Here is an 18,663-nt window from a genome sequence, read left to right on the forward strand (position 1 = left end):
CACTATAGGGGCCATGTTGTTGACCTTTGGCCTTTACATGGACCCCCTGCCACAGCAGAAGCTACATTAAATATACTTAGCTGCTACTCACTTATAATGTATACAATGGAGAGTATGGAGGTTGAGGGGAGACACCTAGCCTGGAATCCAAGCTACACGAAACAATGGTTCTGTCTTGTTCAACCAGGCTAGAAGATGCCTACCCATTCATAGATTATAGAGAGGGCGTCTTAAGTTGAAAACATGAGTGGGAAAACATCCCACACATGTGTAAGGAAAGTAGGGTAGGAATTTTGGGTCAGGAGTTTGAGATTGAATAAGAATGAAGAATGAATTAAAAACAAATTTCTTGAGATGAGAAACCGCTTTACACTGACAAACAAAACAACACAGCAGTATGGTGGTAAAAACAGATACTGACATTCTTCAAAGTGTACCTTACAATAATCAGTTTGGCATTCAGGCTATAATACAATACAAAGAAGTCAATATAAAATTCTCATTGTTCGATATGCAAAAGAACTATAAATATTCAGGTACTACAGTGGGACAGTGGCACAGCTCCCCAGAAACCAGGTTTAATACTGAAAATATAAACCACTTTCCTTACCAATTACACCAGCCAGAAACAAACGCTGGCCTGGCTTATGGTAGGTAGAAGAAAGCGGAATCTTCCCTTATCATTTAGGGCTGGATCTTAACTTAACACCAACATGCGTAACTCCAAGTTTTCACATACATCTTGACATGAATGTATGGTTTACAGTACACCAGTTCTGTATAAGTTGAAGTTAGGCCTGCACATCTCACATTAAGATTCAGTCCTTTAGAAAACACCCATTGGGTGAAAGTTGTCCTTTTGCAAAGAGGAGTCAGTGACCACTAAATGTCCACAGTCCCATGGTTCAGTCAGCATCTCATCAGACAGACGAAGGGCCACCAGGCTAAAAATGCTCCAGCGATATACCCTACAGTGTTCGTACCAATGTAGTAATACTACAGTATACCTGCTTATTGCTTACCTATGAATAATGGTGTAAAATATATACATATACATACATCATCTAGTAATAAGTGTAACAAAAGATATCATTTAAACATAAAACATTTAAGTAAAGCTTTGTAAAATTGTAAGAATATTTAACGACCGATTGTGATCCTTACACGACCAAGTTAATAGGTCACTCATTCAATCAATCACTCAATAACTAATACATTACCAATAATCAACACAAGAAGGCCATCAGTGGTGCTTTGGGAAGCAGTGTTTCCCCTACCATTACCAAGTGGAGGTGGTCAACCGGCCTGGCTCCATTTCCACTGTCTAAAACCTACAGTATGAGCTTCAGTCAATAATGGTAATAATATCCTGAACTCTGCGCCCCACCTAAGCATTGTGGGAAACACTGAGGAGGCTGATTAATTGATAGATAGACTGATGGTGTGCTGGCTGACAGTGTGTGAGCCTACATGTCAGCCCTGACAAAGGAAGCGAACATGCCGTCCTCATTCTCCAGAAGGGTCTCTGGTTTGTCGATCTCTAAGATGTTCCCTCGCTTCATCACGATCACCAGGTCAGCTTCCAGGATGGTGTGGACACGATGCTGCATGAAGAACACACACACACACGCACACACAGACGCATGCACACACACACACACACGCATTACATTACATTACATTCGATTGATTGTTTAATTACACACAAAAAAGGAAGGGATGCAATGCAGCTTTGATTTGTAATGTAGCCAGACAGACAGAGATAAACTGTGCTGAGAAAAAATAACAGATACCTGAATGTATTTTAATATTGTCTTATCTCACAACCCCAAGAGTCATCCTCCAAGAGCCAACTGCTAAGATTAGATGTAGTACCCCTCCTTAACCCCCAGACAGATTAGATGTAGTACCCCTCTTTAACCCCCAGACAGATTAGATGTAGTATCCCTCTCTTTAACCCCCAGACAGATTACATGTAGTATCCCTCTCTTTAACCCCAGACAGATTAGATGTAGTATCCCTCTTTAACCCCAGACAGATTAGATGTAGTACCCCTCTCTTTAACCCCAGACAGATTAGATGTAGTACCCCTCCTTAACCCCCAGACAGATTAGATGTAGTATCCCTCTCTTTAACCCCCAGACAGATTACATGTAGTATCCCTCTCTTTAACCCCAGCCAGATTAGATGTAGTATACCTCTCTTTAACCCCCAGACAGATTAGATGTAGTACCCCTCTCTTTAACCCCCAGACAGATTAGATGTAGTACCCCTCTCTTTAACCCCAGACAGATTAGATGTAGTATCCCTCTCTTTAACCCCCAGACAGATTACATGTAGTATCCCTCTCTTTAACCCCAGACAGATTACATGTAGTACCCCTCTCTTTAACCCCAGACAGATTAGATGTAGTTTCTCTCTTTAACCCCCAGACAGATTAGATGTAGTAACCGTCTTTAACCCCGAGACAGATTACATGTAGTATCTCTCTTTAACCCCCAGACAGATTACATGTAGTATCTCTCTTTAACCCCCAGACAGATTACATGTAGTATCTCTCTTTAATCCCCAGACAGATTAGATGTAGTAACCGTCTTTAACCCCGAGACAGATTACATGTAGTATCTCTCTTTAACCCCCAGACAGATTACATGTAGTATCTCTCTTTAACCCCAGACAGATATGTAGTTTCTCTCTTTAACCCCAGACAGATTACATGTCGTATCTCTCTTTACCCCCCTGACAGTGGTCTCAGACAGCATGCAGTACCAACCCGGGAGGCTGTAGAGGCCTGAGAGGCAGGGTGGGACAGGGCCTACTTGTGAGTCCTCACTAAGACACTGAAGAGGCTGTCCTGCTGTGCTAGCAGGTTGACTGCAGAGTCACACTCCACTAGCTGCCCCGCGGAGAACACCAGCACCTGTTCAGCCTCCAAGATGGAGGACACCAGGTGCTGGGTGGCAGAACGGAGAGAAGGAACAAAGGATAGATGGGAAGACAGAAGGAGAGGAGCAAGGACAGACAGACAGGGAAAACAAGGAAAAGAAGACAGGTGAAGGAAGGACAGCAGACAAGCTGTTTGAGTCTCGAGAGGCTAACGTGTCGATTCAGAGTTGAGATCTGCAGCACTTTTAACTTGAATTTTCATCAATCTCCCACTGACATCAATTAATTATTTACAGGAATGTTCGAGTTGCGCCTTATCTCAACTCTGAATCGGTCCGTAAATGCATTTGGAGGCGTGAGAAGCATTTGGAGATATGAGAAGTATTTAGAGATATGAGAAGCAGAGGTACAGTATGATGAAACAGGAGACGTTGGAAAGATAGGATGAAGGAGAGGAGGAAATCTAAAAGCTAGGAGAAATCAGTTAGTCCTAGTCTCTATGCTTTCTCCAATGATTGATCCATAGAGAGAGAGAGAGCAGACCAAGAGGAGTCTCCACATCTATACAGAGAATAACTTCCAGATCTGACCTTTCCACCTAATGACCTACAGGCTGTAACAGACTTACTGCAATAGTGACGACTGTTCGGTCGGCGAAGGCTGTCATCACCACCTTCTGTAAGACATTCTCCTATAGGGGTGAGAAATGACATGTAGGTCAGCTCTTTTGGTCGTGGACCAAATGGCATCCTATTCCTTGCATAGTGCCCTACTTTTGACAAGAGCCCTATGGCTCTTAGTGCACTTTATAGGGAATAGTGTGTCATCTGGAGCACAGTCTTAGATACAGCCATATACACTCCACAGCAATGTCACTACACTGAGTGCTGTCCCCTCTTCGCTGTCTGCATCAGTGTGATGGTAGTTTGATAGAGTGTACCTGTCAGGGTCAAAGGTTAATGCTACGGCTGTGACCGTAATGACCTCAGATTGATGTTGGCCTGCTTGTCCCTATAAAAAAACTAATAAAGAGAGTCGCACACTCTATATTTAAACTGCCAGTAATTTATATATAAACTGCCAGGGATTGGAGCTATGAACTATGCATGCCTCCGGACTGAAACCTGAGAGGCTGGAGGAGAGTGACGGTCCTCGGACTGAAACCTAACGGCCCCTAAAGATAGAATCCTTAACTGAAAGAATAACGTGTTCTCCCAGCCTCAGGATGGAATCACCCTCAAATACATAGACAGAGCTGTGGACCAAGGACTGACCATCCATGATATCAACATTATAGTTGTAAACATGTTTTGAAGCTATACAGTGTTTGTTTACATTTACATCGTTTACAAACATTGGAGTAAAACAAGGTTATATTTTGGGTTCTGATGGGGTACGACAGTTGAACTAAGCTGCTATTGATCAAACCTCTATGTACAGAGCTCAATAATGAATGGCATATGTAACCCTGGCAACTCAAATAATAAACCCGTAATAGGAGGACAAATATAAAGATGTCTGGTTTGTGTTTTCATAATGTTTCTGACATTATACTTGTGCTTTATGTTTGTACCCATATGAGGTGAAAGTAATGTCATAGATCTGTCTGTAAAAAAAGGAAAAGGAAACATATGATCATAATGTCACTGAAGAGCTGGTGATGGAGGGTACATGGCTGTTAGGGTGTGTGAGCTCACCGTTGCCATGTCGATGGATGCGGTGGCTTCGTCCATAATGAGGATGGAGCTCTTCCTGACGAAGGCTCTGGCCAGACAGAACAACTGCCTCTGACCCACACTGAAGTTCTCCCCTCCCTCTGTCACCACCGCGTCTGGAACACACACACACACACACACACACACACACACACACACACACACACACACACACACACACACACACACACACACACACACACACACACACACACACACACACACACACACACACAGAGTTGTTATTAAGGCAATCGTCTTTCTGAAACCTCACATTTTAGAAGCATATTCTCTGATTAGTTTTTCCCTCCAATATGCTTTCCAAAAGATTGTGTGGTTGGAGGTGGTCAGATTGTGTGGTTGGAAGTGGCCAGATTGTGTGGTTGGAAGTGGCCAGATTGTGTGGTTGGAAGTGGCCAGATTGTGTGGTTGGAAGTGGCCAGATTGTGTGGTTGGAGGTGGCCAGATTGTGTGGTTGGAGGTGGCCAGATTGTGTGGTTGGAGGTGGCCAGATTGTGTGGTTGGAGGTGGCCAGATAGTGTGGTTGGAAGTGGTCAGATTGTGTGGTTGGAGGTGGCCAGATTGTGTGGTTGTAGGTGGCCAGATTGTGTGGTTGGAAGTGGCCAGATTGTGTGGTTGGAAGTGGCCAGATTGTGTGGTTGGAAGTGGCCAGATTGTGTGGTTGGAAGTGGCCAGATTGTGTGGTTGGAGGTGGCCAGATTGTGTGGTTGGAGGTGGCCAGATTGTGTGGTTGTAGGTGGCCAGATTGTGTGGTTGGAAGTGGCCAGATTGTGTGGTTGGAAGTGGCCAGATTGTGTGGTTGGAAGTGGCCAGATTGTGTGGTTGGAAGTGGCCAGATTGTGTGGTTGGAGGTGGCCAGATTGTGTGGTTGGAGGTGGCCAGATTGTGTGGTTGGAGGTGGCCAGATTGTGTGGTTGGAGGTGGCCAGATAGTGTGGTTGGAAGTGGTCAGATTGTGTGGTTGGAGGTGGCCAGATTGTGTGGTTGTAGGTGGCCAGATTGTGTGGTTGGAGGTGGCCAGATTGTGTGGTTGGAGGTGGCCAGATAGTGTGGTTGGAAGTGGTCAGATTGTGTGGTTGGAGGTGGCCAGATTGTGTGGTTGTAGGTGGCCAGATTGTGTGGTTGGAAGTGGCCAGATTGTGTGGTTGGAAGTGGCCAGATTGTGTGGTTGGAAGTGGCCAGATTGTGTGGTTGGAAGTGGCCAGATTGTGTGGTTGGAGGTGGCCAGATTGTGTGGTTGGAGGTGGCCAGATTGTGTGGTTGGAGGTGGCCAGATTGTGTGGTTGGAGGTGGCCAGATAGTGTGGTTGGAAGTGGTCAGATTGTGTGGTTGGAGGTGGCCAGATTGTGTGGTTGTAGGTGGCCAGATTGTGTGGTTGGAAGTGGCCAGATTGTGTGGTTGGAGGTGGCCAGATTTTGTGGTTGGAGGTGGTCAGATTGTGTGGTTGGAGGTGGCCAGATTGTGTGGTTGGAGGTTGCCAGATTGTGTGGTTGGAAGTGGTCAGATTGTGTGGTTGAAAGTGGCCAGATTGTGTGGTTGTAGGTGGCCAGATTGTGTGGTTGTAGGTGGCCAGATTGTGTGGTTGGAGGTGGCCAGATTGTGTGGTTGGAGGTTGCCAGATTTTGTGGTTGGAGGTTGCCAGATTGTGGTGGCCAGATTGTGTGGTTTGAGGTTGCCAGATTGTGTGGTTGGAGGCTGCCAGATTGTGAGGTTGTAGGTGGCCAGATTGTGTAGTTGGAGGTTGCTAGATTGTGTGGTTGCAGGTTGCCAGATTGTGTGATTGTACATGGCCAGATTGTGTAGTTGGAGGTTGCCAGATTGTGAGGTTGCAGGTGGCCAGATTGTGTTGTTGTAGGTTTCCAGATTGTGTGGTTGTAGGTTGCCAAATTCCAAACACTTTCCCCAAATCCCAGTTGTAGGATTCCCCGTATTACAGCCCTAGATGTGACAGTCAGACAGACAGCCAGACAGACAGTCAGACAGTCAGACAGGCAGACAGGCAGGCAGACAGACAGGCAGGCAGACACATACCCAGTCCCCCAGAAAGGCCTTTGACCATGTTCTTCAGCTGGGCGATTTCTAGCGCCTCCCACAGTCTGTCATCAGTACAGGTACGTTCTGGGTCCAGGTTAAACCTGCCAGGGAGACATGACATCAGTACAGGTACTATCTGGGTCCAGGTTAAACCTGCCAGGGAGACATTACATCAGTACAGGTACTATCTGGGTCCAGGTTAAACCTGCCAGGGAGACATGACATCAGTACAGGTACTATCTGGGTCCAGGTTAAACCTGCCAGGGAGACATGACATCAGTACAGGTACTATCTGGGTCCAGGTTAAACCTGCCAGGGAGACATGACATCAGTACAGGTACTATCTGAAATACAGAGAGAGAGACAGAGAGAGAGACAGAGAGTGACAGAGAGTGACAGAGAGAGAGAGAGAGAGAGAGAGAGAGAGAGAGAGAGAGAGAGAGAGAAAGAGAGAGACAGAGAGGGACGGAGAGAGGGACAGAGAGGGACAGAGAGAAAGAGAGAGAGACAGAGAGAGAGAGAGAGAGAGAGGGACAGAGAGAGAGAGAGAGAGAGAGAGAGGAAGAGAGAGACAAACAGACAGGGAGAGACCAGGCAGGAGAGAGAGAACCCACTACTGTCTGTGGATGACCATAACAGGCAATGGCTCAGTGTTTGGACTGGGGCCCATCCTCTTAGCTAAAACTCCCGCAGCACACAGCCAGAGGGAATCCTCACTCACTACCACACTATCTCGTACTACAACTGTTCCACTGGGTCTAATGATGTGGCCATGCTTAACCATGGTGAGGCATCTATAGTAGCTCTGGCTGTCTCTCTCTAACTGCCATCGGCACAGTGTTATTGTAGGACCAATCACCCAAGGCCTCTGTTCATGTAAACATCGCCATGGCAACGGGCTGGCTCAACGCACGGTCCTCTCACTTACTGCCACATTGGATGGGTCGTTATTTCTTATCGGGACAAGAACGTCTTTCTAAATAAACACCACATGATCTTTGTGTTTTATAACAAACACAGCAGCTCAGTAATCTGCTAATACTCCAAACATCTTCAAGCTGTGACACTACAGAGAGAGAGAGAGAGAGAGAGAGAGAGAGAGAGAGAGAGAGAGAGAGAGAGAGAGAGAGAGAGAGAGAGAGAGAGAGAGAGAGAGAGAGAGAGAGAGAGAGAGAGAGAGAGAGAGAGAGAGAGAGAGAGAGAGAGAGAGAGAGAGAGAGAGAGAGAGAGAGAGAGAGAGAGAGAGAGAGAGAGAGAGAGAGAGAGAGAGAGAGAGAGAGAGAGAGAGAGAGAGAGAGAGAGAGAGAGAGAGAGAGAGAGAGAGAGAGACTATCCAATGTCCTGGGAGCGGGATGAACTTTCATGACGTCTGCTGAGGAGTTTCATATTTTAACCAAACAAACATTTGTTTATGTTAATTTTTACTTCATAAAGTGAACTGAATTAGGCCCACTGTTACTGTCCTGTTATTGTCTTCTGAACAATATATCATAGTACAGTAAAGTTGTTTTCTACCCGTGTGTAGGCAGACAGTTATCTGTTCAACTTCCTAAACCACAACACTGTAGTCCTCATGGCAGTCGCTGTGTGGAAACAAAGGTGCCATTGATTATACATTTATTATAATTTACTGATCTATTTCTCCACTGAGAGACATGAGGAAGTTACTGTTTATTGGCCTTGTCTGTTTGTGTTACACTGGATCCTTCACTGCCTCTGTGTGTGTGTGTGTGTGTGTGTGCTCGCAATAATGTGTCTCTTATGTCAGCTTCTGGGTGCGTTCTTGTGTGCATGTCTGTGATTGTCAACAGCCAGAGCACGTGGTCCTGACCCAGTATCTTGGTTCTAACGTTCTGCAAGTACACACTGGCTCACACACACACTGACTGGCTCTCACACAGACACACACACACACCTGGTTCTTCACTGCATGTACACACTGGCTCACACACACACAGACTGGCTCTCACACAGACACACACACACCTGGTTCTTCACTGCACGTACACACTGGCTCACACACACACTGGCTGGCTCTCACACAGACACCCACACACCTGGTTCTTCACTGCACGTACACACTGGCTGGCTCTCACACAGACACACACACCTGGTTCTTCACTGCACGTACACACTGGCTCACACGCACACAAACTGGCTCTCACACACACACACACCTGGTTCTTCACTGCATGTACACACTGGCTCACACACACACAGGCTGTCTCTCACACAGACACACACACACCTGGTTCTTTACTGCACGTACACACTGGCTCACACACACACGAGCTGTCTCTCACACAGACACACACACCTGGTTCTTCACTGCACGTACAGTGTCCTGGTAAGGGTTCTAACATTCTAAGGTTCTACACTGCACGTACAGTGTCCTGGTAAGGGTTCTAACATTCTAAGGTTCTACACGTAGCCGACGTACCGGATGGATCCACTGAACAGCACCGGGTCCTGGAGGATGATGGACAGACGAGACCTCAGGGTCTGGAGGGGCAGCTTACAGATGTCTATACCATCAATGATGATCCGCCCTGAGAGGAGATACAGAGAGAGAGACAGAGAGAGAGATACAGACAGAGACAGAGAGAGAGAGAGATACAGACAGAGAGAGAGATACAGACAGAGAGACAGAGAGAGAGAGATACAGACAGAGAGACAGAGAGAGATACAGACAGAGAGACAGAGAGATACAGACAGAGAGAGAGAGAGATACAGACAGAGAGAGAGCGAGATACAGTCACAGAGAGAGAGAGAGATACAGACAGAGAGAGAGAGATACAGACAGAGAGAGAGAGAGAGAGATACAGACAGAGAGGCAGAGAGAGATACAGACAGAGACAGAGAGAGATACAGACATAGACAACAGCACAATTAGACCCAACCAAATCATGAGAAAACAAAAAGATAATTACTTGACACATTGGAAAGAATTAACAAAAAAACAGAGCAAATTAGAATGCTATTTGGCCCTAAACAGAGAGTACACTGTGGCAGAATACCTGACCACTGTGACTGACCCAAACTTAAGGAAAGCTTTGACTATGTACAGACTCAGTGAGCATAGCCTTGCTATTGAGAAAGGCCGCCGTAGGCAGACATGGCTCTCAAGAGAAGACAGGCTATGTGCTCACTGCCCACAAAATGAGGTGGAAACTGAGATGCACTTCCTAACCTCCTGCCCAATGTATGACCATATTAGAGACACATATTTCCCTCAGATTACACAGATCCACAAAGAATTCGAAAACAAATCAAATTTTGATAAACTCCCATATCTACTGGGTGAAATTCCACAGTGTGCCATCACAGCAGCAAGATTTGTGACCTGTTGTCACAAGAAAAGGGCAACCAGTGAAGAACAAACACCATTGTAAATACAACCCATATTTATGCTTATTTATCTTAACTTGTGTGCTTTAACCATTTGTACATTGTTACAACACTGTATATATATAATATGACATTTGTAATGTCTTTATTGTTTTGAAACTTCTGTATGTGTAATGTTTACTGTTAATTTGTATTGTTTATTTCACTTTTGTATAATATCTACCTCACTTGCTTTGGCAATGTTAACACATGTTTCCCATGCCAATAAAGCCCCTTGAATTGAATTGAATTGAATTGAGAGATACAGACAGAGACAGAGAGAGAGATACAGACAGAGACAGAGACAGAGAGAGAGATAGATAAAGAGCGAGCGAAAGAGAGCGATACAGACAGACAGAGAGAGAGTGAGAGATACAGAGAGAGAGAGAGCATCAAAGCATATATGGTCTGGTTGTTGATGCCATTCTGTTCTGTATATTGTAGAAGAATACACAAGTAAGCTGAACATCCCATTTATTATCATTACTCACTGAACATATTTCACGTTTCTACTCTATTTATTTAGTCTATTTCTGGGGACATTATCTTCCCAAGAATGTCCACTGGCGAGTCTATTAGTACGACTACAGTCAACATCGTAGTGTTCAAGCTCGCTCCCTCTGCCTTTATAAGGGGACACTGGTAACAAATATGTGTCTTAATTCATTGTTAAGTAAAATACATTTGTCTGCGGCAGCAGTGCTCGTGTGGAAAAAGAGAGCATGTATTGTTGGGTTTGGTGAAAGACAGGTCTGTCTGAATTGGCTGACTAGGAGCGGTGGAAATACAAAGATTATTCAGACAGAGTAAAACCTGAATATTATCATATGATTGTTTATCAGTGGATTCTGACAAACTGATGTTCAACGTAGGAAAATAAATCCAGAACATTATGTTTGGATTATTCTATTTATGACATTTGGCCAGAGGCTGGAGATATGCTTACTAACAATAACAGGCCCCCTGCAGAAAGATGTGTACAAAGGACAACTAAATATGACGTCATCATAGGATGTCAGGATGACAGTGACCACAGGGCCGTGCTGTGTAAACAGAGGAAACTAAAAGGAGGCTATGGATTTCAGCAGAGGACCTATTTCCCTTTATCAGATGAGAATAAACACAGCTCCACTCAGACTAACTACCATATTATAACATCAGCCCCCTCTGACTTTTGAAAGGGCACTTTGGGACAGGAAAGTCAAGGAAATAGTTTGACCTTTGGTGTCAGCGTTTGGTTGCAGTCACCATAGTTATATTATGTCCACTAGCACTTCACTACTGAAAAAGAGTCGGGGGGCCTGTGAGGAGGACTGTGAGGAGGACTGTGAGGAGGACTGTGAGGAGCACTGTGAGAGGGTTTTGTACAACCACTTTTTTCAATCTACTGTAAAATAAAAACAGACAGTCACTATGAGGGAGCTGTGTAACGAGTGCTAGGCCTGAGCATCAAGGCTCCTGTCCACAGCTTCAGAGGCCTCCTACACCTGAATCACAGGAGAGAGAGACTAACCTTCAAACACGTCGACCATATTGAAGAAGGCCAGAGAGAGGGAGGACTTTCCACTTCCTGTGCGTCCACAGATGCCCACCTAGAGAGAGGAGAGGGAGAAAGAGGGGATTGATTAGTTATTAAACAGTCATTACATGCCAGTGGGAGACACAATCTGTCACAGCTTGGCCCTCTACTCTCATGAACAAGACTAGGAGTTTTTCTTCACAAGGTAAAACTCAGAGTCCTACAGAAACTTTAATTTAACAGTACATTACTGTAAAGTTTACAGTAACATAGTGTCCCTTTTTTTCAGTAACTAACACTGCCAGTAAATGACCTTAAAAACAAGAGGATTGTATTTTTGACAGTGTAGTTACTGTATAAAATGGAGCTACCCATAAACAAGCGGTCAGCCTCACACACAACCACAATACATTACTATTCTTAGATCTGGACCGAATTACACAGTTCCACACTCACGTGTTCTCTCATTGGGTCAGACACCACACACACACAGCCACACACACAGCCAGGCCTCTCTACTAAAGGTTTATATCCCCAGATTTAAGATGTTTGAGTATATGAGGATTAATGTGATACCTAAACTGAGTCAGATTAAAAGGGGAATACAGGGAGGCTGTAGAACTTGATGCTCAACAGGAGACACTAACCTCATCATGCTCTTCCAGTCATAATATCCAGCCCTGGAATGCTTATAAGACACCGTTACTGATGCACAGATATAGAGATACCTAATATCCAGCCCTGCTTATAAAACACTCACAGATACAGATATAGAGATACATATTAACCAGCCCTGCTTATAAAACACTCACAGATACATATATAGAGATACATATTAACCAGCCCTGCTTATAAAACACTCACAGACACAGATAGAGAGATCCCTGATATCCAGCCCTGCTTACAGAGCACTCACAGATACACAGATAGAGAGATCCCTAATATACAGCCCTGCTTACAGAGCACTCACAGATACACAGAGAGATACCTAATATCCAGCCCTGCTTACAGAGCACTCACAGATACACAGATAGAGAGATCCCTAATATCCAGCCCTGCTTACAGAGCACTCACAGACACACAGATAGAGAGATACCTAATATCCAGCCCTGCTTACAGAGCACTCACAGATACACAGATAGAGAGATCCCTAATATCCAGCCCTGCTTACAGAGCACTCACAGATACACAGATAGAGAGATCCCTAATATCCAGCCCTGCTTACAGAGCACTCACAGATACACAGATAGAGAGATCCCTAATATCCAGCCCTGCTTACAGAGCACTCACAGATAGAGAGATCCCTAATATCCAGCCCTGCTTACAGAGCACTCACAGATACACAGATAGAGAGATACCTAATATCCAGCCCTGCTTACAGAGCACTCACAGATACACAGATAGAGAGATCCCTAATATCCAGCCCTGCTTACAGAGCACTCACAGATACACAGATAGAGAGATCCCTAATATCCAGCCCTGCTTACAGAGCACTCACCGATACACAGATAGAGAGATCCCTAATATCCAGCCCTGCTTACAGAGCACTCACAGATACACAGATAGAGAGATCCATAATATCCAGCCCTGCTTACAGAGCACTCACAGATACACAGATAGAGAGATCCCTAATATCCAGCCCTGCTTACAGAGCACTCACAGATACACAGAGAGATCCCTAATATCCAGCCCTGGTTACAGAGCACTCACAGATACACAGATAGAGAGATCCCTAATATCCAGCCCTGCTTACAGAGCACTCACAGATACACAGATAGAGAGATACCTAATATCCAGCCCTGATTACAGAGCACTCACAGATACACAGATAGAGAGATCACTAATATCCAACCCTGCTTACAGAGCACTCACAGATACACAGATAGAGAGATCCCTAATATCCAGCCCTGCTTACAGAGCACGGCGTCAAAGAGAGATACTAGAACACCTACTTCAGTCCTGGCTATTGTTCCAGCCCAGCATGAACTAACACACCTGATTCAACAAGTCAAGGGCTCCATGAACTACTCAATCTTTTGAATAATGTGTGTTGCAGTGGAGGCTGCTGAGGGGAGGACGGCTCATAATAATGGCTGGAATGGAGTGAATGGAATGGCATCAAACCATGTGTTTGATGTATTTGATACCATTCTACCTGTTCCGCTCCAGCCGTTACCACGAGCCCGTCCTCCCCAATTAAGGTGCCACCAACCTCCTGTGGTGTGTTGGTACTGGGCTGGATCAAAAGCCTGCACAACCCGTGTCTCTCTAGGACCAGGACTGAAGAACACGGTCTCAGCAGGAGTTCTAGTAGCTCTGTATCTCTGCTTCTCTGCTCTGGACTGGATTCTCTCTCTCCCTGTGTATCTGCATTCAGGCTCCTCACAGCAGAAGTGAAGCAGCCTCATCAGGTCAGATAGCAGGAGTCTGCTGAGGTACAGTAACACTGCCCTGAGAGAACGGACGTGTATGTGCCGAAAGCTGTAAGACGTACGCCACACGGAGTCGCCGCGACCAACTAGTACGTTTCTTCACTATGTGTCAACACACAGTTGAGTTTAGGCACAGGGCTGTGATTCAAACAGAAAGTAAACGTCCGCTTGCTTTTCACTGCTTTGTGATCTTTATTCAGCGATATAGTCAGGAACAACGTGTGAAGTCACAGTTGCGTTAAGGGGAGGGCTCTGTGAGCGGGTGTGACTTACCTTCTGCCCAGGGTTGCTTAGCTCCCTAAATGTGATCTTTATTGAAGCTACAGCAACAAGGGGCCATCTCACAGTCGCGTTAAGACACAGGGCTGTTACTTACCTTCTGTCCGGGGTTGATGTAGGCATTAACGTGTTTGAGGACAGGCTTCAGAAGGGGGTCGTAACGGACACACAGATCCTGGATCTTTATCTCACCGTGCTGGGGCCAGTCCTCGGGGACCTGGGAGGTATCTGGACAGAACACATATAGTCCACCATTAACAAAACATGAATGAGATGTGTAATTATATACTGTGATCACACACAATAACTAGGGATAGCAGTTTTTCCTTGACAGGAACAGAAAAACTCTGGGCCCTAGTTATAGCCTACGGCACAATAACACATACAGTAGGACATCCAGCACAGTCATACAGTAGAGCATCCAGGACAGTCATACAGTAGAGCATCCAGCACAGTCATACAGTAGAGCATCCAGCACAGTCATACAGTAGAGCATCCAGGACAGTCATACAGTAGTACATCCAGGACAGTCATACAGTAGAGCATCCAGGACAGTCATACAGTAGAGCATCCAGGACAGTCATACAGTAGTACATCCAGCACAGTCATACAGTAGTACATCCAGGACAGTCATACAGTAGAGCATCCAGGACAGTCATACAGTAGAGCATCCAGGACAGTCATACAGTAGTACATCCAGCACAGTCATACAGTAGAGCATCCAGGACAGTCATACAGTAGTACATCCAGCACAGTCATACAGTAGAGCATCCAGGACAGTCATACAGTAAAGCATCCAGGACAGTCATACAGTAGAGCATCCAGGACAGTCATACAGTAGGACATCCAGGACAGTCATACAGTAGGACATCCAGGACAGTCATACAGTAGAGCATCCAGGACAGTCATACAGTAGTACATCCAGGACAGTCATACAGTAGGACATCCAGCACAGTCATACAGTAGAACATCCAGGACAGTCATACAGTAGGACATCCAGCACAGTCATACAGTAGAGCATCCAGGACAGTCATACAGTAGAGCATCCAGGACAGTCATACAGTAGAGCATCCAGGACAGTCATACAGTAGTACATCCAGGACAGTCATACAGTAGGACATCCAGCACAGTCATACAGTAGAGCATCCAGGACAGTCATACAGTTGGACATCCAGGACAGTCATACAGTAGGACATCCAGCACAGTCATACAGTAGGACATCCAGCACAGTCATACAGTTGGACATCCAGGACAGTCATACAGTTGGACATCCAGGACAGTCATACAGTAGGACATCCAGGACAGTCATACAGTAGAACATCCAGGACAGTCATAGTTGGACATCCAGGACAGTCATACAATAGGACATCCAGGACAGTCATACAGTAGGACATCCAGAACAGTCATACAGTTGGACATCCAGGACAGTCATACAATAGGACATCCAGGACAGTCATACAATAGGACATCCAGGACAGTCATACAGTAGGACATCCAGGACAGTCATACAGTTGGACATCCAGGACAGTCATACAGTAGGACATCCAGGACAGTCATACAGTTGGACATCCAGGACAGTCATACAGTAATACATCCAGGACAGTCATACAGTAGGACATCCAGGACAGTCATACAGTTGGACATCCAGGACAGTCATACGGTTGGACACCCAGGACAGTCATACAGTTGGACATCCAGGACAGTCATACAGTTGGACATCCAGGACAGTCATACAGTTGGACATCCAGGACAGTCATACAGTTGGACATCCAGGACAGTCATACAGTTGGACATCCAGGACTGTGTTTCAGTAGTACATCCAGGACAGTCATACAGTAGTACATCCAGGACAGTGTTACAGTAGGACATCCAGGACAGTCACACAGTAGTACATCCAGGACAGTCATACAGTTGTACATCCAGGACAGTCATACAGTTGGACATCCAGGACAGTTATACAGTAGTACATCCAGGACAGTCATACAGTTGGACATCCAGGGCAGTCATACAGTTGGACATCCAGGACAGTCATACAGTAGTACATCCAGGACAGTCATACAGTAGGACATCCAGGACAGTCATACAGTAGGACATCCAGGACAGTCATACAGTAGTACATCCAGGACAGTCATACAGTTGGACATCCAGGACAGTCATACAGTAGGACATCCAGGACAGTCATACAGTTGGACATCCAGGGCAGTCATACAGTTGGACATCCAGGACAGTCATACAGTAGTACATCCAGGACAGTCATACAGTAGGACATCCAGGACAGTCATAGAGTAGTGAATTTGGGGACAGTCACACAACTGACGATGCAGTAAACAGAGGTCTCTTTGTCAAAAGTGGTGCCCTAAGTGCTACTCAGGACCACTCTTCCTACTGTGACCAGGCTCTGGTCTGTTTAGACTGCAGCATTTAGCTACTTCAAAAGTAGTCTGTGTTTTACTGCTAAAACCAGGCATGCAGTCCTTAAAATAAGGGTTGGTGGTTCTCCTCATGACTTAAGAGCTTCGAACGGACGCAGAGGAAACAAAAGGACTAAATGAATCAAAGGGAAGGATGATAAAACAGGGCAAGATGACAGCTCGTTGCTTGGACAAGCTCCACTCATTATCGTTGTATTGCTATCAGGGCCAAACTTTCCATTACGTCACAGTGTAGGAGGACAGCCCACTCTGGCAGGGGTGCTTTGACCACAGGACTCTAGCAGGGCCACGGCTCTAGAGATGGGGGACTCTCTCCTCCCTCTCATCCATCTCTTCCTCCTCAAGAAGCTCTCCTCCCTCTCCTCCTCCTCTCCTCCCTCTTCAATCCCACCTCCTCGTTGTTCCACAAGAACTCTCTCCCTCCTGCTCCTCCTTCTCCTCTCCTCCCTCTTCAATCTCACCTCCTAGTTGTTCCCCAATAACTCTCCCCCCTCCTCCCTTAGTTCTAGCCCTCTTATCTTCCTCTCCCATGAGACATGACCCCTTCTCTTCTTTTTAACATCGCCATGGCAACAGCACATCACATAAACCTCGATGTTGCTTTGGAAGGAGACCCGTAACGGGACTATTGTAAACTCCACAGAGACACACTAGAGAAATGATGTTGGAATTCGGGAGGAGAAACACTGTCTGTGTCAGGTCGTTCTGCCCCACACTGTAAATCTAAAGACATTACCATACTGTCAGATTGTTGCCCTGTGCGCTTGACTGTTTTATTGCCATGGATTTTTAAATATAGTCCTTATAGATGTGTAGAAGCCTAGACTATGTTGAGCCATCCTCGCTGTTAGGCTACCTGCTGCCCCTTTACTATAGACTTAATCTGTATAAAGCCTCGCTATTGTTATTTTACTGCTGCTCTTTAATTATTTGTTACTTTCATTTCTTATTTTTGTAGGTATTCTTCTTAACTGCATTGTTGGTTAAGGGCTTGTAAGTAAACATTTCACTGTAAAGTCTACACCTGTTGTATTCGGCGCATGTGACAAATACAATTGTATTTTATTTAATTTGATCTCGGAACACAGAACCAAATTGTGCAGCACACTGGCCAGCTACAGTCTGTCATGGGACAGTGCTTAGTTGAACATCTATGGATTTCATTTTGTGAGGGACTTTTCAAATAGCGTGAGCAGAGACGATGATCATATTTTGAACTGTGTGTTTCAGCAGTATTCCATTACCCTGTTCTATTGACTGTGTGTTTCAGCAGGATTCCATTACCCTGTTCTATTGACTGTGTGTTTCAGCAGGATTCCATTACCCTGTTCTATTGACTGTGTGTTTCAGCAGGATTCCATTACCCTGTTCTATTGACTGTGTGTTTCAGCAGGATTCCATTACCCTGTTCTATTGACTGTGTGTTTCAGCAGGATTCCATTACCCTGTTCTATTGACTGTGTGTTTCAGCAGGATTCCATTACCCTGTTCTATTGACTGTGTGTTTCAGCAAGATTCCATTACCCTGTTCTATTGACTGTGTGTTTCAGCAGGATTCCATTACCCTGTTCTATTGACTGTGTGTTTCAGCAGGATTCCATTACCCTGTTCTATTGACTGTGTGTTTCAGCAGGATTCCATTACCCTGTTCTATTGACTGTGTGTTTCAGCAGGATTCCATTACCCTGTTCTATTGACTGTGTGTTTCAGCAGGATTCCATTACCCTGTTCTATTGACTGTGTTTCAGCAGGATTCCATTACCCTGTTCTATTGACTGTGTTTCAGCAGGATTCCATTACCCTGTTCTATTGACTGTGTGTTTCAGCAGGATTCCATTACCCTGTTCTATTGACTGTGTTTCAGCAGGATTCCATTACCCTGTTCTATTGACTGTGTGTTTCAGCAGGATTCCATTACCCTGTTCTATTGACTGTGTGTTTCAGCAGGATTCCATTACC

At 45.3% G+C, this 18,663-nt stretch overlaps 1 protein-coding gene across 2 annotated transcripts in view; it reads right to left on the minus strand.

Annotated features, from left to right (window-relative positions):
• Positions 1-353: 353 nt before the first annotated feature.
• Positions 354-18,663, minus strand: part of LOC120032290 (ATP-binding cassette sub-family C member 9-like) — a 62,205-nt gene continuing 43,895 nt past the window's right edge. Inside the window, exons 33-40 of one of the 2 annotated variants that reach the window (XM_038978306.1) lie at positions 14,370-14,500; positions 11,556-11,634; positions 9,096-9,204; positions 6,653-6,756; positions 4,584-4,717; positions 3,515-3,577; positions 2,834-2,953; positions 354-1,604 (exon numbers count right to left, since the gene is read on the minus strand). In XM_038978306.1, the coding sequence (XP_038834234.1) occupies positions 1,467-1,604; positions 2,834-2,953; positions 3,515-3,577; positions 4,584-4,717; positions 6,653-6,756; positions 9,096-9,204; positions 11,556-11,634; positions 14,370-14,500 (878 nt within the window). In that variant the 3' untranslated portion in view covers positions 354-1,466. The remainder of the gene's footprint in view (positions 1,605-2,833; positions 2,954-3,514; positions 3,578-4,583; positions 4,718-6,652; positions 6,757-9,095; positions 9,205-11,555; positions 11,635-14,369; positions 14,501-18,663) is intronic. The other variant, XM_038978305.1, reaches the window with a different exon arrangement.

This window comes from Salvelinus namaycush, chromosome 38 (assembly GCF_016432855.1).
Source record: "Salvelinus namaycush isolate Seneca chromosome 38, SaNama_1.0, whole genome shotgun sequence".
Lineage (NCBI taxonomy): Eukaryota > Metazoa > Chordata > Actinopteri > Salmoniformes > Salmonidae > Salvelinus > Salvelinus namaycush.